The sequence below is a fragment of the Terrapene carolina genome, unplaced genomic scaffold (assembly GCF_002925995.2).
Source record: "Terrapene carolina triunguis isolate 2854851 unplaced genomic scaffold, T_m_triunguis-2.0 Scaffold53, whole genome shotgun sequence".
Lineage (NCBI taxonomy): Eukaryota > Metazoa > Chordata > Testudines > Emydidae > Terrapene > Terrapene triunguis.
Genome location: NW_020664404.1, coordinates 2402303 through 2425804, shown reverse-complemented (window position 1 = coordinate 2425804; position 23502 = coordinate 2402303). Strand labels below are relative to the sequence as shown.

General features: G+C 40.6%; 1 protein-coding gene across 2 annotated transcripts; it reads right to left on the bottom strand.

Moving 5' to 3' along the window:
- Nucleotides 1-3030: 3030 nt before the first annotated feature.
- Nucleotides 3031-20240, bottom strand: MXD1 (MAX dimerization protein 1). Of its 2 annotated transcripts, none has more exons than XM_024207766.3 (6): nt 20103-20240; nt 18905-19004; nt 12958-12987; nt 7802-7916; nt 5448-5607; nt 3031-5353 (listed from the first exon to the last, which is right to left on the bottom strand). In XM_024207766.3, the coding sequence occupies exons 1-6, from the start codon at nt 20179-20181 to the stop codon at nt 5166-5168; spliced, it is 672 nt and encodes a 223-aa protein (XP_024063534.1). In that variant the 5' UTR covers nt 20182-20240; the 3' UTR covers nt 3031-5165. The 2 variants fall into 2 exon arrangements, with proteins under 2 accessions (XP_024063534.1, XP_024063535.1); XM_024207767.3 differs by having other exon boundaries at nt 5448-5604.
- Nucleotides 20241-23502: the final 3262 nt, after the last annotated feature.

Here is a 23502-nt window from a genome sequence, read left to right as displayed (position 1 = left end):
AGTACAAAATACTGGAAGCAGCTCTTGGGGTACAAACTACTGCTGAAAGGGAAGCCGAAAGAGTTAGTCCAGGCAACATTTAAAGGTTATTCTTCCCCTTACTGTCATTAAAATGGGAAGGGAAGGGAATAACTTTAAGCCATTTCCACCTACTAATTTCTTACCTCCTAGAAACTGTTTTCAAAAGTGAATAATGTGATTCCAGGTGACAATTTTTGGGTGCCCAAGAGGCCATAATGAGTTTCATCACTAGATTGCTAGTAACATTTTGACTGCCATTTACTGAAAGATACCTGACAAATCAGTGAAATTGTTCACGTCACAAGGCATTTTCTAGTCAAACCAGAAGAACACTGGGAGGACGTTGTTTCTCTTTAGTAATGAAATAATTTATTATCTAACAGTTGAACAATACAGAAGTATACATATACACAGCAAGGTCTTCTAAAACATGTAGTTTCTAAAAATGCATGTGCTAACTGTAATAAAAAGCACCATTATATGGTCTTGACACAGGATTCATAATGATGTGGTATTTACATTAGGAACTTAACATCTGGAAACAGAATTCATATTCTCCCATCTGCTTGCTCCCCTGTTTAGTCCGTTTACTATTTGGAAGACTGCCAAAAATAAAACTGATGGTTCAACAGCAGTGTTGCTAAGAGCACCAACTTGAGAAAGGGAGATAGGCAAGTTTGGTTCTTTTAACAATTTGGAAGAAAAAACAGCACAAATAGAACTGGTCAAATCCCCAGGTCCCTTAAGGTTTGGGCACTTTAGAAGAAATAGGTACTTGGAATATTTTTTTTTTTTTTTTTTGCAGTCATACAATAGCTATTCAGCAAACAGCAACTGGGTAGAGCTGCCTCCGAGTTTATTCTTTCACCTGAACAACATGGTACAAAAAACCTTCTTCCAAATTAAAAAAAATGGGGGATCAAGTTTATTACACCCCAGATTTTTTTTTTTTTTAAAAAAAATTGGTTATAGCATAGAGACGTTTGAACGCTAGATGACTATTTGGGGCTGGAATTTTTTGATTTCTTCCATACCCCAGAGATGTCTACTCAGCTAGCTATTCACACAGCTGTCGCATGTTTCAGTAATGCTTGGGACCGAGGTACCTGTTTCTACTACTAGACAGTATAAACAACTTGCAGACCAAGCAGCAATAAAAAAGCAACAGAATATACACTTTCAGGGGAGCAGATACATAGCCTGGCAAAAGCAGAATTCTTCCCAATACATTACAGTGTCAAAACCTGAAATTTGTTACAAAAGGGGCAAAAGAAGAACTCAAAGCCCGAACGTATTGCTAGATAATATTTCAGATGCCTGTTTCATCTAGTTCACACACTTTGAATGAGCAAGGAAAAGCCACCATACATTATAACATAGGGCTCTCTCTTGGCTAGGTTGGTAGGCCTAATGCACAGATTTATAGCTCTGGAGTGACATCAGATATAGGGCTCTCTTTTTGTTTTCAGAGCCGATATAGAGCTATAGTGGGTTTAGGACCGGGGGAGAGAAGTGCCTTATTAGAGAACAAAGTGCTAACGTGGCAACTGGCAGACCATGGCCTGTTAACGTCCAGAGCTCTGAAGTGTTTCAGATCATCTTATAAGATGTTGTGAAGTTAGTGGCACCTACAGGGCTGCTCAAAAAAGTGCTCTTTGATTTTTCATCATAAATTGGTATTAGCAAGGACCCTGGAAATTCACAAGATGTGACTATCAGCACCGTGAAGAGTTGAAAGCTCTGCTTTGTAGAAGAAATTAGATTCTGGGTGCTCAACACTCAGGAAAACAAGCTCAATAGGTACAAACAGTACTTTAAGATGTTTAAGACAGACCATCATTAACACAAGTTACTGCAAATTTGTTTTCTCTGCTCTGATTATTAAGTGCAAGAGTTTCGGATTTCTCTTCCAATTGAGCGTGTGCTTGGTTTCACCATTTTCACTGAAACTTAGTTACTGATGGCAGTATTTTTTAATCTGCCCTTTTCACAAGAAAAAGTGTGTTTTATATTCACACACATCTGTGCAACTATCAATCGTAAACTTGGAATATACGAGTAGTCCCTCACTCCCCTAACAATCTACAAAATTTTTTATTTTCTGCAGCTTTAGTAATAATGCTGGTGGATCAGTGAATTCGAGGAAAAGGCTGGCAAAACAGAGAAAAATGCTACCATTTCAGCAGCCTTGGAAGTAGACTTAGCTGCCTGAGGCTTGGGCTTGTTGACTAGCAAAGAGGACCAGAGAGATTTGAAGCTGCCAAGGATGGTCCTAGCCAATACAAAAGTGGCTTTAGAGCCCACAGTAGCAAAATTTACTGCACCTGCCTAGAGTTTTGGAAAAGACACCACGTATACCCTTGTGTCAGTTTTGACATTAGTGCATCATTTTCAAAGTTCAACATTTTCTATGCCATCAAAATTGAGAGGACCACATCCAAACAGTGCAAAGGTCAAATAATTACTGTTTTATATAGGGACAAAACACTCAATATTTCACCAAAGGAAATAAAAAAAAAGAATGTAGTTAACTCAAAAGGCACAACAATTAAAAACACATTACGCTGAAGCCTTAAGACTCAGTATTTCTAAATTAAAAAAAAAAAAAAAAAACCACAAAGTACACAATTTAATATTTCAAATATACCCCTCCGACACTTTCCAAATATCTAAAGTTACTTTGCTACCTTTTTAAAGATAGCAATATCTGCAACTCTAGGTTTGGTTTTGTGAGGCAGTTTATGCAACACTTATTTGAAGGGGGGGGAAAGCAAGAGGTTTCAAGGAAAAACCATATTGAGCAAAGGACCTCAAAGTGCAGATATTCAACATTTTTTTTTAGTTTACAGGTTTTGAGCTAGCTCTCTGAAGATTCTCTGCTTGTACTCAGGAAGCAGGCTTACAAATGCAAAAGGCATACAAGTTGTAGTTCAGTGCAAATCTGCTGGACATCTGAAAATTCCAGCTGTTTAAAAATTCTCTTTTTTTAAAAATTTTTTTTTTTTTTTTTTTTTTTTTTTTTAAGCATAGCGCACACAAAAAGAATATACTTTGGAGATTTTTAGCAATCCACTAGCCCCATTTCCCATCTTTTCTTTTTTTAAAGAGTTCAAATTATCCAAAAATAGCTTGAGGATATTTTAAGAAAACAAATCTAAAAATTTTATATATTTTGCTCATTTGCACTTTACAGAGTGTCTTAGTGGCTTTTGGCAGCTTGACTAGTTCAGTCTCATGAACTGCATTTTTAAAGACTGCAGGCAAGTGTGAAAGCCCACTTTTTGTTGACCATCACTAAATAAGCTACATAGCCCTTTTATATAGTGAAAATTGCTCAGTTGGATATTAGGGCTTCTCTGGTTACCTTGTACCAGCTGGTTGTATTACCAGAATCAAATATTGAATATTCATTGTGAGGAGTTTGCCAAGTGGGCTGAATATAAAGACCTTAAAATGTTTCAAGCAAAGAGGACTGAAGAAATCTGTCGCTCTCTCTCTATATATATATATATATTTCTCTATCTGTTAGCAGACCGCTACATACAAAGTTTCCAGAACATCTATAAAAGCACAAAGGCATAAGAATGTATCTCCCTTACATTAATTTTATATAAAATGAATAAATACTATTTATAGATCATGTGTATTATGTACATTTACATGTGCTCTATTTAGCTTAAATGAAAATGTTGCAAGGTTGAAAACCACATTTTTTGGGGAAAACATTAAGGTTTAGGCTGGCAACAAAATCTTTTATGAGCCAGTTTTAGAGTGCCTTATAATTCAACCCAGTGAGGAAGAGCTTTAATGCGAATAGCACTTCACTGAATAATTGTAGTAAGGTAGTATTAGCAACATCCTGTAAAATGTGCCCAATCACTGACACCCAAAGTTAGCACAGCTAGCTTCATCACTCAGTTATTGCTAAAATTTGAAGTAAAACAGATTTGAGGAGGACCAAGCATTGCTTACAGAAACAAATGAGGCATAATTATTTTTGTGCTAAAGGGATTGAGATAATCTTTGTTCATCTCTCTGAGGTAGAAAAGAATTGTCCCAGAGATGAGAAGCAAGAACAAACTTCTAGGAAAACTTGCCTAGAACAGTAATATGCAGCTGTAATGCAATGAGGTCACAATAAATTGCACTAGAGAAATAGTACCATTTGGGTTTAGGTATTAAAGAAACTGTGATGTGCAAGGCTGAAGACATCCTATCAAGGTATGTGCAAGAGGTGGAGCAGTATATCTGTGTTGCCAAGGTCTTGCAGCCCAATCCTGCGAGGTGCTGATTACCTACTACTATCTTCCAAGAGCTACTCAGAACGTCTCAAAATTGGCCCCCACTGTCCCGCACTAGTCAAAATTCCCACTGTCATTTGCTGGCTGCTAATCTGAGATAAAGTTCAATGGGGTTACTCTTGAAAGTAAAGGCCGCAAATATACAGCCCTTTGAACTTTAAGTCAATGGGAGCTTTGAATGAGTTAGGTCAAGAGGACTGGGTCAGGTGGTAATACAGCCACACTACTAAAAATGCAATACCCATAATATATAGGAGTAAATTTCCAAAGCAACAGTTGTGAGAATTGTGTAGCAAAATCTCAAAGTATCAGAGACAGGACAGCTAAAATGCTCCACACTCTACTTTTGAAAGTTTAGTCCACCCATTTCCAGACCTGTACTATGAGGAAGTTGGGTTCCCCTTTCAGATTGTTGATCAAAGTTATGTTTAGCCACTAGTTCTGGATATTAGATATATTATGTTGCTAAGCAAAGACAAGGTAGGTCTAGAATACTAGACAATAACATCAAGGCAAAAAAAAAAAAGGGGGAGGATTTTTTAGCTCTCTATTGCTGCTAAAATATTCTTGGGTACTTCAAAATTTGGTTGGAATGTACAGTCTCACAGAGATGAGTTTACTGACAGAAAGAGAAGCTAGTGGATGCAATCAGATGTGTGCTCCAGAGAGTAGCTTATAACCCACAACCCTATGCACTGTTTCAGGACTTAGGCAAAGCTGATTTCGCTAATGTTGGTGATACATTAAGTTTACGTGCAAGAGAATTGTGGGACGGTCCAATATACTACCTAATAAGATCCAACAGGGAAACTGCAATGGATGGAACAGCTACTGAGTTGCTTCTTATAGACTGAGACAAGGCTTGTGATTGTTCTGCAGCTTTAATCTCTTAATGCCAGAGCTGGAATAGCCCTCATCACTACAGACGCTCTGCATGCTTCCTCTTTCATCCGAATCACTAGGACTGCTGCTGCTCCAGTCTAGGTCTCCCATTAAATAGTCTGTGCTTTCGACATCCACATCAATTTCTTCTGTAAACAAAAGAGTAGTGTTGGAACAACCTGATAAAGCATTTTAAGGTTTCAGCTACAAGTATAGATATTCTTAGTCAATTGAGTGACTCACCTCTGTCAGAATCTGAACGCTCTGAAGAAACAGTAGATCCTATACTGTCCATTCTTATTCTTTCTATGCCCAGCTTCTCCAGTTGCCTTTCCAGATGCCGCTGTTCTCGCTGCAATTGATCTATTTGGTGTACTGCTTTTCTATCATAGTCTTCAAGCTTCTGTGGGTTAAAAGGCATTGTTAGTTCTTCTGGACATTATGGACTAAGGCCAACATTTACAAGTTCACACACTTAAGCAAGTGGCCTAATTTTCAGACATGGGTGCTCAGCACCTTTGAAAGACAGGTCACTTAGGCACCTAACTATGGCTTTAGGTGACTGATGACAGGTACTTGCATTTGAATCTAGGTCAGCATGTTCTACACATTTTAAGAGTATGTATTCGAGGTAGTTATGAGCCAAAGAAAATTTTAAAAGGAAAACAATTGAAGCACATAGCTCAAGTGAAAATATATCTGCTTTATTACACCCTTAATTGCACTGTCAGCGTTTCAGACTTGCTAAAGGTTTGAGGTTTGTGTTGCCATCTGTACACAAAGCATCATCCTGTGCTGTCATATGCACTGTGAGCATCTCCACTCATCTCAACAAGACAAGACTTTGGTCACCAATAAAGGCGACTGCCAGTTAAAGCTGTTTTCAAAACCAGCACCAAAACTGAAGTTATTCCAAATGCCTCACATACCAAATGCACATTTGCTTATCCAGAGCAGGAACTCTTTGAACTCTCAAGACAACTCATCTCTCCCCTCCCCTTAACCCCACCCCATGCATCACAGTACACTGGAAGTAAACAGAGTTCATTAGAATTTACAGAAGCAGACTTTTCCTGTTTACTTGGCCAGTGGGAAAGAAACGAAGTTTGGGTGTTCTCATGGAGTGGCCACAACAGGGGAAGGTTTTTTTCTGCTGGGCTTTGGTGCAAGAGCCAGATCCCACAGAGCACGGTTAGGAATGAGCTATTGCTGCATTAGAATTATCTAATGGCCACATGGGGATGTGTATAAATAATGCTTCACTCTCAAAATTGTTTTTATGCAATTATCTGGCAGTGTCTCAATCCTATTAATATACATTCCAAGTCTTTGATAGCTAGCTATTTGTAATCAGACTGACGCCAACCAAGTCCCTCAGTGCCACCCCCTTTATCTTCCACTTAACAATACTATGTACTCTAAAAATATTTGGTATTGCTAAGGAAAGATATCAAAACCATTCAACTGAAAGTTAAATATTTGCTTCTTTTAAAAAAAAAAAAAAAAAAAGGCTACTGAACAGTACAAATATTGAAACAAACTCTTTGGGGCACAGATTTTATATTTGTACAATGCCCAACAGTCTGAAGGTCCCAACTCAGGCCTCTGGATGCTACGGTAATATACGCGAGACGTAACATTAAAATCACGTCCACAGATAATTGTGATGAGAAAAAATTTGTATACAAGGACAGAGTCTTGATTCACAATAGCCTGAATCCACAGCTGAGCCGGTCAGCCAGTTTAACCATGTTAGCATGTCTGAAAAATGTTAACCAACTAGCATCTATAAGTTACAGCATCACAATTAGCTTAGAAATCAAAGCCTTTTCTCCCTGTCAGGATGCTATTGTAAAGCTAGTATTGTTATATCTTAACTCTTGGCTAGAAGAGAGATATTTCTTCCTTTAAATAGTAAGGTCTTCAGGTATGCAATTCATATGGATTCCATGGTTCAGTGTGTGTCAGTGTTTTCTCGAGACAAATCATAACATCAGGAGACTGATGTTTCTCAACAAAAATATAAAAAAACCACAACTTGAAACACTTACCATTATAGGGTCAGAATAAAGGCTGATCTTAGTGTCTGAGTCAAGATCACAGGGTTTCTACTGTCCATAGCACTGAAGCTTTTTGAACCCACAAAGGTGACCCTCTTGGGAACTTTTTCTCTCATCTCTTCACTGGCAGGAGCATAGAGCTTCATCCTGCTACTTTAAGCACTGACCAGTCCAGCTACAGCTGGAGGTAAGAAGCTGTCCACCCAGCTGAAACTTATTTTTAGACCCCCCGGAGAGACTGAGAAATTAAGTTAAAAACTTTTAGACAGATCTGGTCTTCACTGATTGCGACTAAGAGCATCAGCAGGAAATTATTTTGGGGAACAATCATTGTCACTTTCATCCCTATGCCATTTCAGTCATGTGTGTGAAGATTACCTCTCTTGTTTGCAGGAGACAGACTTCAGAAGTGGACATGACTAAGGAACTGGTTCTGAAACAGGATTTTATCCACAATTTGTTGTCAAGCAATAGTTTTTACAGCATTCAGTAATGCTTGGAGTGCTCACTTACATGATTAAACTAGCTTGAACTCACCTTTATGTGCAATTTAGCTTTTGTTAGTAAACTCAGTGTAGTATGTCTGTTGGATTCAGGCCCAAGTGGTACCAGCCCTTTCAGCTTCTCCAGACACAACCGCAGATGAGCACGTCTGTAAAATCCAAAGTTCATACATCATGTAAATATTCATTCTGTGGTCAACAGCAACTAGGTAGGATTAGGCAACATTCAAGAGGACCTCACATCTGCAAGCAGCTATGGCAAATAGAACAACAGTAAATAATACAATTGGTGACAACAGCAGTTGGTGTTAGAAGAATAAGGATATCCATTCCTTTCTATTTTTGGAAGATGAATAGTGCATCCTGGCATAATTTCAGATGTATTTTCTCCCTTAGAGCTGTACTATGAAGCACTAGCATTCCAGAAACAGAGGTACAATGGCTTGGAAGAAAGCAAGTTTCAATTACACTGAAAATGTTAAGCAGCAGGGGGACAAGCTAGAGAAAAATTTCAACATACACTCGTTATACCCATGACCATCTTCGTGCATATTAAAATTCAAGAACTACATCAGTCATTAAGGTTGTATAATTAAAAATGAAAACAGGAAGAGCAACATCACATTGCACATCATGTAAAGCCCAATACATGCCAATAATGTTTTTCCCAATCAGCGCTCAAGCGGTATATAGTTTCCCTACCCTACTGTAGAGTAACTACTGTGACCACCTACTGCAGGTGCTACCATGTGAAGTAGAGCAGGTACACATCACCTTATTCAACACAATCTCTTCCTTGAGCATTTCTAGCCACATCCACTGCTGGTTACTAACACCTTGTCTACAAGAGAAAGGATTTGCCAGTATAGTTATACTGGCAAATCGTCCTAGATTTGACACAGATTAAACCGGTAAAAGCGGGCTTTTGCTTCTATAGCTTATCCTAGTTCCCTGAATAAGATTAGTTATTGACAAAAGGACTTTTGCCAATATAAGCTGCATCTACACTAGTGTTTTTGCTGGCATAGGTATGTCAATTAGAGGTATGATTCCCCTCTCCTCCCACTCCCCCCCCACCCCCACCAAATGTAGCTATGCTGGCAAAACTTCTAAGTTTAGACCTGATCAAACATTTCTCATGACAATCTATAATTCTGCTTTTGTAGACCTTTCCCTTTCTGCACCATTTACTACAATAGGTTGTTTATGTCCCCAGGTTTTATGTCAGGGAACAGATTAATTCCACAAACAATAATAATGATCCTACAGGATAAGACAGGTTTTAATGTTAAGGGGAATAGTCTTTTATATCAGAAATGGCTACTCTCAGCTACAAGACATGTCTTCATAGTATCCACTTGCTGTACCCAGTATGCAGTACTTTGAAATAAGTTTTAAGAAAAGCAACAGTTTTGAAAGACTGGTTTGAGGTATTTGTTGAGCTAATAGTCGATTAAGATAGTTATGCTTTCCCATCTTATTAGAAAAGCCTTTCAATTCTGAAATGTTCAACAGTGCAAAAAGAGTCCACCAGACTGACAGAGCCCCATTTTTAGTTACTGTATAGGGAGTACTAATACATAAGAACGTTCATGCTGGGTCAGACCAAAGGTCCATCTAGCCCAATATCCTGTCTTCCAACAGTGGCCAATGCCAGATGCAACAGAGGGAACGAATAGAACAGTTAATCATCAAGTAAGATACTCTGTCACCCATTCCCAGCTTCGGGCAAACAAAGGCTAGGAACACCATCCCTGCCCATCCTGGCTAATAGCCATTGATGGATCTATTCTCCATGAATTTATCTAGTTCTTTTTTGAACCCTGTTATAGTCTTGGCCCTCAACATCCTCTGGCAAAGAGTTCCACAGGTTGACTGTGCGTTGCGTGAAGAAATACTTTGTTTGTTTTAAACCTGCTGCCTATTAATTTCATTTGGTAACCCCTAGTTCTTGTGTTATGAGAAGGAGTAAATAAAACTTCCTTATTTACTTTCTCCACACCCATCATGATTTTATAGACCTCTATCACATTCCCCCCTAGTCATCTCTTTTCCAAGCTGAAAAGTCCCAGTCTTATTAATCTCTCCTCATATGGAAGCTGTTCCATACCCCTAATCATTTTTGTTGCCCTTTTCTGAACTTTTTCCAATATATCTTTTTTGAGTTGGGGCAACCACATCTGCATGCAGTATTCAAGATGTGGGCATATCATGGATTTATATAGAAGCAATATGATATTTTCTGTCTTATTATCTATGCCATTCTTAATGATTCCAAACATTGTTAGCTTTTTTGACTGCCACTGCACATTGAGTGGATGTTTTCAGAGCACTATCCACAATGACTCCAAGATCTCTTTCTTGAGTGGTAACAGCTAATTTAGATCCCATCGTTTTATATGTAGAGTTGGGATTATGTTGTCCAAAAATGCATTACTTTGCATTTATCAACATTGAATTTCATCTGCCTTTTTATTGCCCAGTCACCCAATTTTGTGAGATCCCTTTGTAACTCTTCGCAGTCTGCTTTGGAGTTAACTATCTTGAGTAGTTTTGCATCATCTGCAAATTTTGCCACCTCATTGTTTACCCCTTTTTCCAGATCATTTATGAATATGTTGACTAGTACTGGTCTGAGTACAGATCCCCTGGGGGCACCACTATTTACATCTCTTCATTCTGTAAAGCGTTTTACATTGGCTCTCTGGTGGTACTATGTAGATCAGCCTTTTACTGTGTTGTGCAGGAGGCAGTGTAAGTATATTCTTAAAACCAAAGGTGTCTTAAAAATAATCTGTGAATAGCCAGGAGAAAGAGACTGAACAAGAAACAGCACTATGAGGTGTGGTCTTCTGAATTACAATCCACGGTTTGTAAGTCAGCAAAGTGTTAAGAGCACTGCAAATACAGACCTGACTATTAAGTATTAACCTTACATTTAAGGTAAAAAGCATTGACTGATGAGTGTTTTGGTCACAATGCTTTAGAGAAACAAGACATTTCACACAACATTCATTTTGTTGGAATGTTGTCCTGGCTCCAGTCTTTTCCTCTAATCAGCAGACATCTAAGTTCTAGTCACAGTCCAGCTCTGCCACGCATGCACAGGACCTTGAGCCAGTGACTTAGGCCTGGTTTTCAGCATTGTTAAGCACCCACAGCTCCCACTGTTTTTCATAGGAGTTATGGGTACTCAGCATCTCAGGGGGTGGGTGGGGGGAAGCCAAGCCCTTTATTGTCTCGCCACACCTCCAAGGCAGAGTTACCAAAGCTGAGAGCTTTTGAAAATGTCTACACTGCAATAAGACACCTGCAGCGAGCCCTAGTCAGCTGACTAGGTCTCAAAGGGCCAGGCTGCAGGGCTGTAAAACTGCAGTGAGGACATTAGAACATGGGCTCCAGCCTCATCCCTGGGACACTCCCCCTTTGTGGGGTCCCAGAGCCCAGTCTCCAGCCCACAGAGGTTAAATGATGCCTTATGCATTTGGTCAGAAGGAGATTTGAAACTAGTGTTTTCAAGGGTGACATCAGCTGCAATTGAAGGCTTACCTGACACTGCTTCCTGGGTGCACCAACTATTTTCAAACAACTTCACCCCATCATGTTAATTCCATTGACAACTGTAGCTCCTCTAATGTAGCATGTCAATATTACACAGCTGTAAACTCTGAATGCACCTTTACAAATGTTTCCTCTGCCTACCTTTGTTTATTTCCCATTAGCCAGTTTCAGATCAATTGCTCTGGTGTATGCATCTCCATTCATAAACAATCCATTTAGTTAAGTTGCATCCTCATCACAGTATTCAACTTCCACTATAGGAGTTCTCTAGCACTTTGACAGTGGCTGGAAGTCCATATATACAGGGTACACGGTTTAGTCTGATCCTTGCACATAGGCAAATGCCCAGTTGCTTTCATACAGCAGGCATGTGGATGACAATATGCAGAGCTAGCTTTTTAGATACTCAAGGAAACAGCTTCATTAGGATATTGGGAGTGAGGATAGTTCCAAGACAGGTGAGTTTCAATACTATTCAAATGCTCTTGTTGATCCTGACATTTAGGTCATATTATTTGGCAGTGGTTGCAACATAACCTGTCTTTGAAATGTTTAATTGTCATAAGAAGTTCAAATTGAGATGTTGCAATTATTTGCATATCTTGCTCTAAGCACACTACAAGTTAAACAATCATTTGCACTGTAGTTCTGAAAGCATTTTATGTAAACAAACAGAGTGGATAATCTTTACTCCTAGGGTCAATCCAATGATGGGGCCCAGTGATGAATCCCTGCTTAACACTGTTTGCAACCCCAAAATAAGATCTCCTACCTTCAGAACAGACTTATCCAACCTGCCTTAATGGAGTTACACAAGAACTGTCTGTAGTACCTACAGAGGTATTACAACTATGGTCCACAATACTTAAGTGAGAGACTGTAGTGGGCATCAGGTTAATTTCAAAGTCACTTGTTAGATGTCAAACCCTTAACATTACAGAGTTTGTACAACAGCAAGTGAGATTCCTAGAAATCTAGCATGTCACTCTGCATGACCCTTGATTTTCCAGCTCCAACTTCTACTTTACATAAGCAGATTTATGCTTAAAACTTCTTTTAAAGCATATTTCAGCCTAATTTTTACTAAGTGACAATACAACCACAGTTTTTAGATTAGACAAAATTCTCCCATTGGCAAAGCCAAATTCCTCAATTAATAAAGTTTGCTGTCAGAGACAATTGACCTTTCAAGTCCATTGTAATGAAAGTAATCAGATTCCTTACATTAAGGATAATGCTTAACAACGAGCTTAATTTTCATCTTAGATGCGATGTGGTATGTATCGAACCAGAATTTGGCCCCAACTATCAAGTTAAACTGGTTCCCACACTATTCGAGTTCCAAACAGATAACCAATGTTGACTGCAAAATTAGTACACCTCTACCCCAATATAACACGACCCGATATAACACGAATTCGGATATAACAGTAAAGCAGTGCTCCGGGGACCTGGGGGGGGAGGGGGGGCGCGCGGGGCTGCACACCCTGGTGGATCAAAGCAAGTTCGATATAACGTGGTTTCACTTATAACGCAGTAAGATTTTTTGGGTCCCAACAATCCCAGTGGGGGATGCAGGGGAATGGAATAAAAGTTAGTGCAAATACTTAATGAATCCTACAAACTCACCTGTTCTTTTCCATTTCATTGTGCGTTGACCTGAAAGATAAACAAGGAATTAGTTATTTAATGGTTGTCAGTTGCAGATAACTACATGCACGGTGATTAAGAATATCAATGCAACAGTTTTTGTAACCATTCACTGCAAGAGCTGCAAGCCACTAACGCACTTCAGAGAAAGCTGCTAGCTACCCTGGGGACAGCAAAAAGGTTGGAAGCAACCAGGACAAATTGAAGAAGTGTGGAGCAACACAGTATGGGTTTTCTGCCAGCAAAATGGCAATATAAGCCCAGAAACAGCTGCAAAGCCAAGTGCATGATGGTGGTGCAAACAAAAAATGTGGTTATCTTAGCATAGGAAGAGAAAGGCAAATTGTCCCATCTTAACACTATTTGACATCTAATCAATTAAGAGTCAAGTGTAGTTTCAGACATGCCCCGAGTGCATTGCCAACTGGTGGTTTGGGGAGGATTTTTAAGTATTTCTCTCCCTATTGCTGTGCAAAAGATTCACATCACGAGAGAAGCCAACTTTGCATTTTATAGGAGTTTACATATAAAGTAAGAAAAAAAACGTGAAGAGATGGAGGAAAGTTGCCTGAATTTTGTTACTCTTAAGTGGTATTTGTAACTCTTGCCTGAAAACACTGTTATATGATTTGTGTCTTTAAGATTTATATTGCAGAATAAAATATGGTTTTAAATAGCACCTTTAACATCAGATATCCCAAAATAATGAGGTAAGTACCATAACACAACAATAATTAAACACTAGCAGACAAGTGCTTAGACAGTCTGGACACCACAACCTAATGTCGAGTAGCCTTAACTTTTATTCAGATGCATCTGAAGAAGTGGGGTGTTTTACCCACAAAAGCTTATGCCCAAATAAATCTGTAAATCTTTAAGGTGCCACCGGACTCCTCATTAACTTTTATTGAATTCTTAACTTCTGCTTCCAGCTTTTTATAAAGGGTGGCACCTTAAACAGTGCAGCAATGAGCATGACACAGAGATTTGATCCCATGGCCTATGGATACCAATGAGCGATACCAATTGAACCATGTGACTTGTACACTGTATTCAATCACTAAGTCACCAGCTTTGCAGAGAAATAATACCCTGAAGATCAGGTATGCGAACACAGGAGATCTGTAGAAAACTTTTCCAGAAGCGAATGACAGACTATAATGCTTTTCATTTTTACATGGAAGAATGACATATTAAATGTAAGGTTGTAGTCTAGATTGTTATTATATTGGTTCGCAAATAATTCAGAAGTTCTTCCATCTCCCCCTGCAAGATTTTAGGAAAACGGTAAGAAAAAAGAACTATTGCAGGGTTCTCTTATAAAGAAGAGGATCCAGAATAACTAAAGAGATTTAAATAGTTTTCAAGTTACTGTTGACTTAATGTTGAAATGAGGCCTCCTAATATATGCACACATGCTCATAACAGAAATCGGCCACAACTACTCTTTAAAGCTTTAAACGAAGCCTGTTATCGTTCAGGGATAGCATTACCGTGTGACAGAAAACCTGACGGAAAAACCACAACCATGATAAAGGAATGTATATATCTGAAGCCTTCCATCTGACTTATCCTGTGCCTGAGCCAGAGAGTGCCAGTTTTCCCACTGTGTTTTCTAGAGGTTTCAATAAATTAAGCAGATTTTTATTGTTAAATAAGCAACGCTAGGAACTTATACTTTGAGGCCACTGCAAATTATATTTTTGGTATTTTTACTCGCTTGCAATCCCTCATAGAAACTTCATTCATAGTATTTCAAAATAGCTTTATCTTTGTTTGGTAAGTTATTCCCCCCTCCCTCCATTTTTTTAATGACATTAATTTTAACATGGCTCCATTTGTTTACTTTCAGATTGCATTATTTAAAGTGATCTGTTCTGAAATGCAAACATTTAGCTTCGAAACATTTAAAAATCACAAGATATTTTGATTTCCATTGAGAATGAAAGGTCCATATTTCTTAGTAGATCATTTAAATGGAGGCACATTAGTCTGACGTAATGGAGACACAAGTTCCCCTGCTAGGGCATCTGTAAATGGCTGAAAAGAGGACAGACGTATTTTTGGTTCCACCGGTTTCCCCCACTGACTCTTCTGGATAAAAACCAGAGAAACAAAGAAGTTTGAAGCCCTTCCTCACCTCCGAATTATGACTGCCCGAGTCCAAGACATTACAATTAACTTGTAGTTTACTAGTGGTCTGTTATGTCTTAAATAGGACATATCAATTCAATACTGGTTCCAAAAGTTACAGATGTCTGTTACAAACTAGTTTGTTAATGGAATACATCCTCTCTGGACTCAACCATGTCCAGGAACATTTTACTAATGGTAAGTTTTGTATCCAAAAATATAGTTCTATTAGCTGGTGAATTCTATTTTTACAACATAAACCCTAAGGTGGATAGTTTGCACATTACCATGTAGACAAGATTCTCAGCTCTTAGTGATAAACATTAGTTTCCTTTACTTGGAACGTATTCAAATAATTTTGATCTGAAGTGGAAAGACTGAGCATAATAACTTCAAGAGATGTTAGTGTTTTGTTTGTCAGTTTCAAAGCAACATTGATAGCAATCAATTTCTGTGTTCAGAACTTCAAACAAACAGAGACCATTTCCAGGAAGTTAATACAGAGAAGGGCACAGTAACCATATTTACACTAGCTAAATGGTACATAGTACCCATCTTCTTCCCTTTCCAAAAGGGAAAGGGACAGTCTCTCTAATTAGCTACAGAAGCCACTGCCACATTTTTGTGAATAGCAGTGTTGCAGAATTTCCATTCCAAAGATGCAGGCTTAACCATGCTTATGGCACAGTGACAGGTCTGCAGACCTAGCATAAAATGCCAACCTTAAACTCAATATAAAAAAAATACCCTCACCTCTCTCTGACAAACAGACAGACCATCTTATTGTCCAATATCAGCTAACAATCATACTGGTCACACAGACCTATTTATTACTATACTATAGTTAATATCGATCACATTCTAGAATTTAAATGCAGAATTTGGGCATGCAACTAGGATTACTTCTGAACTTTGACCTTTTAATGAACACCTGTTCCATTACAGATACAGGAAAATGGCTGCACCATTTTCCATATGAACTCAGTATTAACTCATTCCATTGTTATGTAGGCCAGAAATAAGTTATTCTTGCTACGCTAAGATACCTCCACAATTGGTGTTAAAGGGAAACTGTCAGCTTGTAATCTAACCATTTTTAAAAAAGAGAATTAGAAGTAGCTTCAGGTATTATACATGCCCTTGGGGCCACTTGCCAAGCTGTGTTTTACAATCAGATGTTCCTATTTAACACATGCCTTTTTCCCCATTTCAGTGAAAGTTTCACACAAACAGGAGATAGAAGACCTAATCTGCCCTCCACTGAAGTCAGGGGGAGTCAGGTAGGCCTAAAAAGGCTACACAGACTGAAATTGACTATATACAGAGCTCTCCAACAGAGTAATTGCCCATCTCTATGCCCCTGCCCAATAATATTTCAGCTATTGTAATATTAGGTATTACTTTAACAAAAGATAGATTTTGTCTTAATTAAAAAGTTTAAAGGGGCACTAAAGAATCAAACGGTTTAAAACAAGGAGTCACTTCACATTTCCTAATGAAACAGGAAATATTTAGTCCCTAGACAGAACAGCTAAAAACAGGCCAGGCTCACCCACATGATATTTAGAGATGAATTTGCTCACACTGCTTTCTCTCTATCGTACTATTTCTCTATTAATTATGATTTGATCTTTAGGGCACTTAATGTATACACAAGAAAGAGCTCACTCTCCAATGCCAACATTGCACACCTTTAAATACACTATTCCTGCAGGTCAGTTACAAAGTTGAGCTTTACAATTCATTTTAATAGTTAAGATTGTAATTACAGAATTCTGTGAGACAGGCTGAAAAAGAAAATGCTGATTAAATTTTCACTAGATACATTAAGAAGTAAATCAGCTCTTGTACTGTCAACCTCCATTTCTAAAGGATTTCTAGGGTACTCAGCTGCAAAAATCTCTCCTTCTCACAAAAAATGACATACAAAATCTTGGCCCAGAAGGTTTAAAAATAAGAGGGGGGAGGGAAAGCATTTGCAAAATCCTTCAGACATCTTTCTGTACTTCAATAAATCAAACCCCTAAAATTTCTTGAAATTTGAGAGGCCTTCCATCTGCATTGTGAAATATGTCCTTCTTAGTATAGATACACAAAGAAGTCATCAGGACTATTAGACTTCTCTACCACTGGTCAATATTCGTTCTGTATTAGACATGCACTGAAATGACAGTCTACAGCCCAAGTAAGATTCTAAACACGGAGGTTGGGACAAACCCAAGTTCAAAGTTCACACTGAAATTCCATCCTTCTTTTGCTATGCTGTACCCAAATATTGCAGCACATATGGTGCACATCACGTACTGAGCTTAGGCCACTAACCATAGTAAAAACAGGGTGAGTTAAGGACAGAGCTTTAACTGAGAACTTCCTGGCTTTTAATGAGTCTCCGTCACAGTACAAGCATTACCTAAAAGTAGCAGTATGCATTTATACATACTACTACTAAATGGAGAGAGTTGCAAGCACCTAAAACAAGACAGGAATTTCAGTTTTAACCTGCAAGTCTTTAGGACCTAAAAAACGTCACTAAAAAAGGCTTGCAGAAGTTGCCTATCCAATTTAAAGTTCAACAGCTTGGACTGAAATGAATTTGGATGGATTAAATCCCAGCAAAACATCTCCAGTACTGGGTGATTTAGCATTTTTAGCTGCCCCAAGAACAAGATGTATATTAAATCAAAGATGAATAATCTGTAGCAAATCTCTAGATGGATTTCAAGATGAACAATAAATAAATCAGGCTGTCAAACAAAAGTGGCACTGGAAGCAAGATTTAATCAAAGTGTCAAACTAGAACCCTGTCACTTTCTGCACTCAGTCATATAATTTAGCTTTAGTTAAGAATTCCTGCACACTTAAAGTGAAACAGAAAATGTTAGAAAATTTGAATTTAACATTGCACATAAATCTTGAATGAAAGATAAGACTCCTTCAATTTTCACATTAGCTTTAGAAAAAACATATATTTCTATCATGTTGCATGGCAAAATTCCACGTTTTCTGAGAAAAAAATCAAATACAGCAAAAAATGAGAGTTTCTGTTCTTTAGAGGTTTCCCTAGAAAGTAACTAGTGTCAAAACGTTTGACTATGTTCATGTATTACTGCAGTTAAACATGCACACAATAGTCTAAATGTATGCACACCTATCTCAGTAAGAAATATTATAAATTTTACCTTTGAGTATCCATGCTCTAGTTGAAAAGTTTTATTTCACTGACATAAAAAGATATCTGAATGGGTGTGTTAAAAATACTTCTGTTTTCTTGAAGTGCCAAAACCAAAGTTTGGGCTGAATTTGACTGAGGCATTATATAATTACAATATATTCCCTTTATTATAACCACATCATGCTCATTTTATTTTTTAAATGGTTTGCATTGAAACTAAATAGGGACATACCCCATCAGTATTTGCAATCCAAACATTAAACCATTGTGTTAATGCAGAAAAGCCTAAACATACAGTTGACTGAAAGCAAAAGTGAAATTGATTAGTACCTTCATTTCCCATGTTAAAGATAGAAGTAAAAAGCCTAAATAAGTTACTAAATGGAATGTTTTAAAAATCTGAGTTGTTAACACAAAGACTTTGTCAAGTGAGAAAACAGAATGACAAAAACAACTCTTTAATTAAAAATACCACTGTACGGTGAGTTATAAGTCGGAAGACACATAGCCAACATTGTCACAGAGCTATAATCATAGTAGAAATGGCAGAATTTTGCACCACAAGCTTCTGCATAAATCAGATCACACACACAGATGCAAGTACCATATATTTGCCATTACCTGCTACTACTGCTGTTTTTCTTGGACTTGCTTCTCCGTTTTAAGGCATCTCTGTCCTTGTTATTGTAGGGTAACATAGAGGCATAGCCATGTTCAGCTTCTAAAAAAAAGCCAGGATTTCACTCGATCATTAAGTTAGCCCAAAACATACAGACATCCAGGAGTATTTGGGGGTGGGAGGAGAACATATTTGGAAGTCCAAAGGTGGAAATCAATAAGATTACTTAGTTATCTGCTAATGAATAACACACAGAGCCTTATACAAAACCCTCCAGGTCCAGGCAATCCATTGTTTCCAGCACGGGGATGACAAGCCCACGCCATACATGGGGGGAAACCATGTAGACGGCAAGCAATAGGGATTTTGAAGTGGGGATCTGGAAGATGGGTCCCTTTCTCCCCATTCCATACATGGGAATCTCCAGAACACTTGTTTCTTGGAGGAAACACCCCTCCATGGAAGGATCTACACAAAAAGCCAGGGCGTTTGTGCGTGGTGGGATTATACCCCAGGAGTTGCAATGTGTGCCTGGGGGTAAGGCTCTTTCCACACCCCAAGATGGACGATTGGGGGAGCAGAGCGGATGAGGGAGGGGGATTAGGGTGGGCCCCGAGGGGCAGGGGTAACAGCAGGCGGGCTAAGGAAAGGGGAGCCGGTGCAAGGCGTTCTCAGGGTGGGCGCGGGAGCCAGCGCCGCTGGTCACCGCTCGGGAGAGGGGGCTCCGCGCTCGGGATGGGATCCCGGCTCCTTTCGGTTCCGCTTTTTGCCGACGACGGGTGGGGGAAGCGGCGGCGCAGGCCGCTGGCTCCTTGGGGGGGAGCGGTCTTCGGTCAGCACCCTCCGCCGGGGATAGCTCGGCCTCAGGGGAGGCCCTTCTCCCGGGGGCTGGTCCCTGGACCCTCTTCCCGGGCGGCGGGGGGGGGAAGAGAGGTGTCGACACCCCGGTCTCTCCTGCGGGGGGCGAAACCAGGCCCCGGTCTCGCCCATGGGGGGCAGGCCCGGCGGGGGGAGGGAGGGAGGGGGGGGAGCACCCCGGTCTCTCCCACGGGGGCTCTAGGACCTATGAGGGGGGTCGGTACCCCGGTCCCTCCCGCGGCGGGAGGCCCCCCCGCTATCCCCAAGGACGAGGCGGGATCCCGAGCCAGGCCCCAGAGAAGGGGGGCGGGCTGGCTGGCTGCCGTCTCCGGGGGCCGGTACCTCGCTCTCTCCGCTCCAGGTACTCGGCCGCCTCCAGCAGCATCTGGATGTTCACACAGACCCGGGTCGCCGCCGCCATCTTACACCGCTGCCGGGGCCCTGCGCTCGCCCTGCCGCGGAGCCTCACGGAGCAACAACTGCAACAGCCGGTCTCCACAGCCCGAATGTTTATCCCCCTCCCTCCTGCTCCGCTCTGACAGACCCCGGGCAACCAACCCCCCCGCAACCCAACCCACTGCCCCCTGCCAGCGCGGTGCTCATTGGATACCCAGAGACAAGCCCCGGCCTCTAATTGGTCGGCTCATATAAAGACCCGGCTCTTTCTATTTTCCTCGCCTATGATTGGTCTTTTTGTCCACATTCCCGCCTCCTGGTTATAGGCCCGCCTCTTTTCTTTGATTGGCCCAGTAGCCTTGGGTCCCGGCACCATCCCTTAGCTACCTTCTAATTGGCCAATTCTTAGGAAGCACCGCCCTTTGCGCGGTCCAAAAGGACAACTGCTCTAACGGCCCCTCCCCTCTCTCGCCTTCGGAAGTTACGATTGGCTAGAACTTTCATGGTTCCGCCCCACCTATTCTTCTCCAATAAACTTAGCCAACAATGTCCCACCCCTTCCTCCGTTTCTTACCTCTGATTGGTCACGCCTTCCCAAAGGCCCTCCCTCTATTGTGTAAGACTCCCCCCTTCGCAACTTCAACCGTCCGTCCAGCCGCCCACTGGCTCCTTCCAACGGAACAAACCAATCAGTGAGAAGCAAGGCCAAAGAGGCGGGGACAAGGCCCCTGGGGCCAGGTGTCAGGCTTTGGAGCCTAACAATGCAGGGAGGGTGCAAGGAGCAGGAAATTCCAAGGGGCAAGAAGGAGTGCAAGGGGGGGGAGAAAAAAGGGGGAATGCAGGGAGGGGGTACAAAGGGCTGGATTCGAGGGGGCAGAGAGGGATGCCAAGGTGGAGACAGTATATAAGATATAGGGAGTATAGAAGGAAGATGGATGGCCCAGGTGGCTGGATCCAGTGGGGGATATAGCTGCAGACATGTGCAGTGGAACACTGATGATTAGACAAAACAAAAGGCCACCCAGAAAGAAAAAGGAGCTATCCCCACCCTTTTACAACAGAGCATCACAGGACTCCCGTGGGAGGGCTTTGGCATGATGTTTTGCAAGGCTTTAGTGCATCCCTCCCTTTCTATTATTCTCTAGGTATAGATCAGGAGCTTCCATCGGCTTGTGCATCGCTAGCACTAGCCCTTCAGGTTTTTTAGAACTGGTTGTCTAGGCGGCTTCTCCTTGCCCTGTGCTTATATGCCAGTAGTACCTGCTTCACGCTCATGGGCACAAAGTCAGACCCGCTCTGGGGAAAGGCTGCTTCAAACACTTCTGCCACCATTGGTGAGAATGCAAAGCTGAACTATGCTGGTAAAGGTGCATACAGTAGAACAGGGCATGATAGGCATGGAGAAGGCTCCAACTTGGTAAATTCATTCAAACAATTAGCACACACTGATATTGTCAGAACAGCCTCCCAAGAAATCACCTGTTACTGGGGGTTTGCAACTTGGCCCTATGGCATGAACCCTGACATATAAATCTAAACAGTAGTTCAACCATTTAACTGACAACATAATAATAAAACATAGATTGCTGTACATGCTTTGTTTCTGTTCTTGTAAATCAAACCATGTCCTATCATATCATAACTTCATGTACAAAGGAAATACACAAACAACTTTTACATGATCAGAAGTGACTGGCAGATGTTCTCTTGCCTACAGCATTCAGACAAGAAGGCTAACATTTGCCTCACTGACCCCAACCTCCACATGTAAATGAGGGACAACTACATTTCAGATCCATTTTTAAAGCAGCAATCAGTAAATGGAGCCATAAAAAGCAACCACAGAAAATAGCATTCAGTTAAAGCAGCAGAGAAAGGCAGGTTACCTCTGCTCTTTTCAAAGAGTAGGGGGAACCTTCCACAGCCAAAGATTGTCAATTTCCTTTTTCCAAACACCAGGGAAGAGCATGTTTGAGGTTGCTGCAAACAGCTGAACTACCATTAAGTCACAGTTAAATACTGTTTAAAGCAAACATGTCTGCACAAAAACTTACTGTGCCTGCCTATTCTCCTTTCCTGCTTGCTAGCCTCCACTTTTCCTCCTATTTAAGCTTAGTGTCTTGGTCTTTTTCAGTGTCTGTATTGCCTCCAGACTCATTTTGCTATTTTTCATCTATTTCAAATATTTGCTTTCCCGAGACTCTTGCTAACCCCACAGAATGGTCATTTCTAATTGTGCCTCTCTCCCGTCACCTATTCTTAGTTTTTTTTCCTTTTCCCCTGTGTATCCCAGCCTGTTACCACCTTCTCTTCATTTCTGCTTCCCCAGAGCACTGTCTACCCAACCTCTAAGCAAGAATGTCAGTATTTGTATGTTTTCTTCCAGCTGATAATGCTACTACACTTTCACTAACTCAGTAGTCTCCAAGATACCTAGTTAGGCAACATCACAGTAGAGGCTCAATATTACTCTGATAGATAGTAGGAATATACATTAGTAAAGGTCTCTAGGAATCTATTATCCATGTTGCTTGAATTGGGGATTTCCTGCTGTGACAGAGGGCATAGCAAGCCATCTTCTCTTATTTTGAAAATAATACCATGGCTTCCAGTCCTTCAGTTTTTCCAAGGACAATGTCAGGATAAGCTACATCTCTAAGCACGTGGCTAGCAGTGTTGGGGGAGAAGTACAATGTTAATTGCAGGTGAATTCCTGAAACACCTGGAATTAAGCTATTTTAGATTGTTATGGAAGGACTGCTGGAGTTGCTTTTGTCCTAGCCCACACCCCAGTGAGACATGCAGGACAATGATCTCCCAGAGAAGCGTCACGTGATTCTAATGCACAGAGAAGCTAAGTTAGTGCTTGACTAGGAGCATTTGTTTCTGCACTGGTATGGAGGCCCTCAGGCAGCAGTCACCTCCCAGGTTTAGATGAACGGGTGAAGAATTCATCTTAAAACCAGGACATGTTGTTCTAGGACAACCAGACACTTGCTAATGACTGGTTTTTAATCAGTCAGTTAAGGATTTAAGGTAGTAATACTCTATTTCACATCCTGCTAACTTGACATGGCTCAGGCAACCAGAGGGAATTTATCGGAGGTCAGCAAAAAAAAGAGGCCTCTGCCTGGCCTTCCGCTATATTTTGCTAATCAAGACTTATGGTAGGATAAAGCCTTGGAATAAAGACAGGTTTCAGAGTAGCAGCCGTGTTAGTCTGTATCCGCAAAAAGAACAGGAGTACTTGTGGCACCTTAGAGACTAACAAATTTATTAGAGCATAAGCTTTAATAAATTTGTTAGTCTCTAAGGTGCCACAAGTACTCCTGTTCTTTTTCCTTGG

Bases quoted from the DNA above. Each gene is read 5' to 3' on its own strand.
- MXD1 (XM_024207766.3), bottom strand. From the start codon at position 20,181: ATGGCGGCGGCGACCCGGGTCTGTGTGAACATCCAGATGCTGCTGGAG. The intron at 19,005-20,102 runs GTACCGGCCCCC...GCTTTTTTTTAG, and splicing joins CCTGGAGCGGAGAGAGCGAG to AAGCTGAACATGGCTATGCC. The intron at 7,917-12,957 runs GTGAGTTTGTAG...TGGATTTTACAG, and splicing joins AATGAAATGGAAAAGAACAG to ACGTGCTCATCTGCGGTTGT.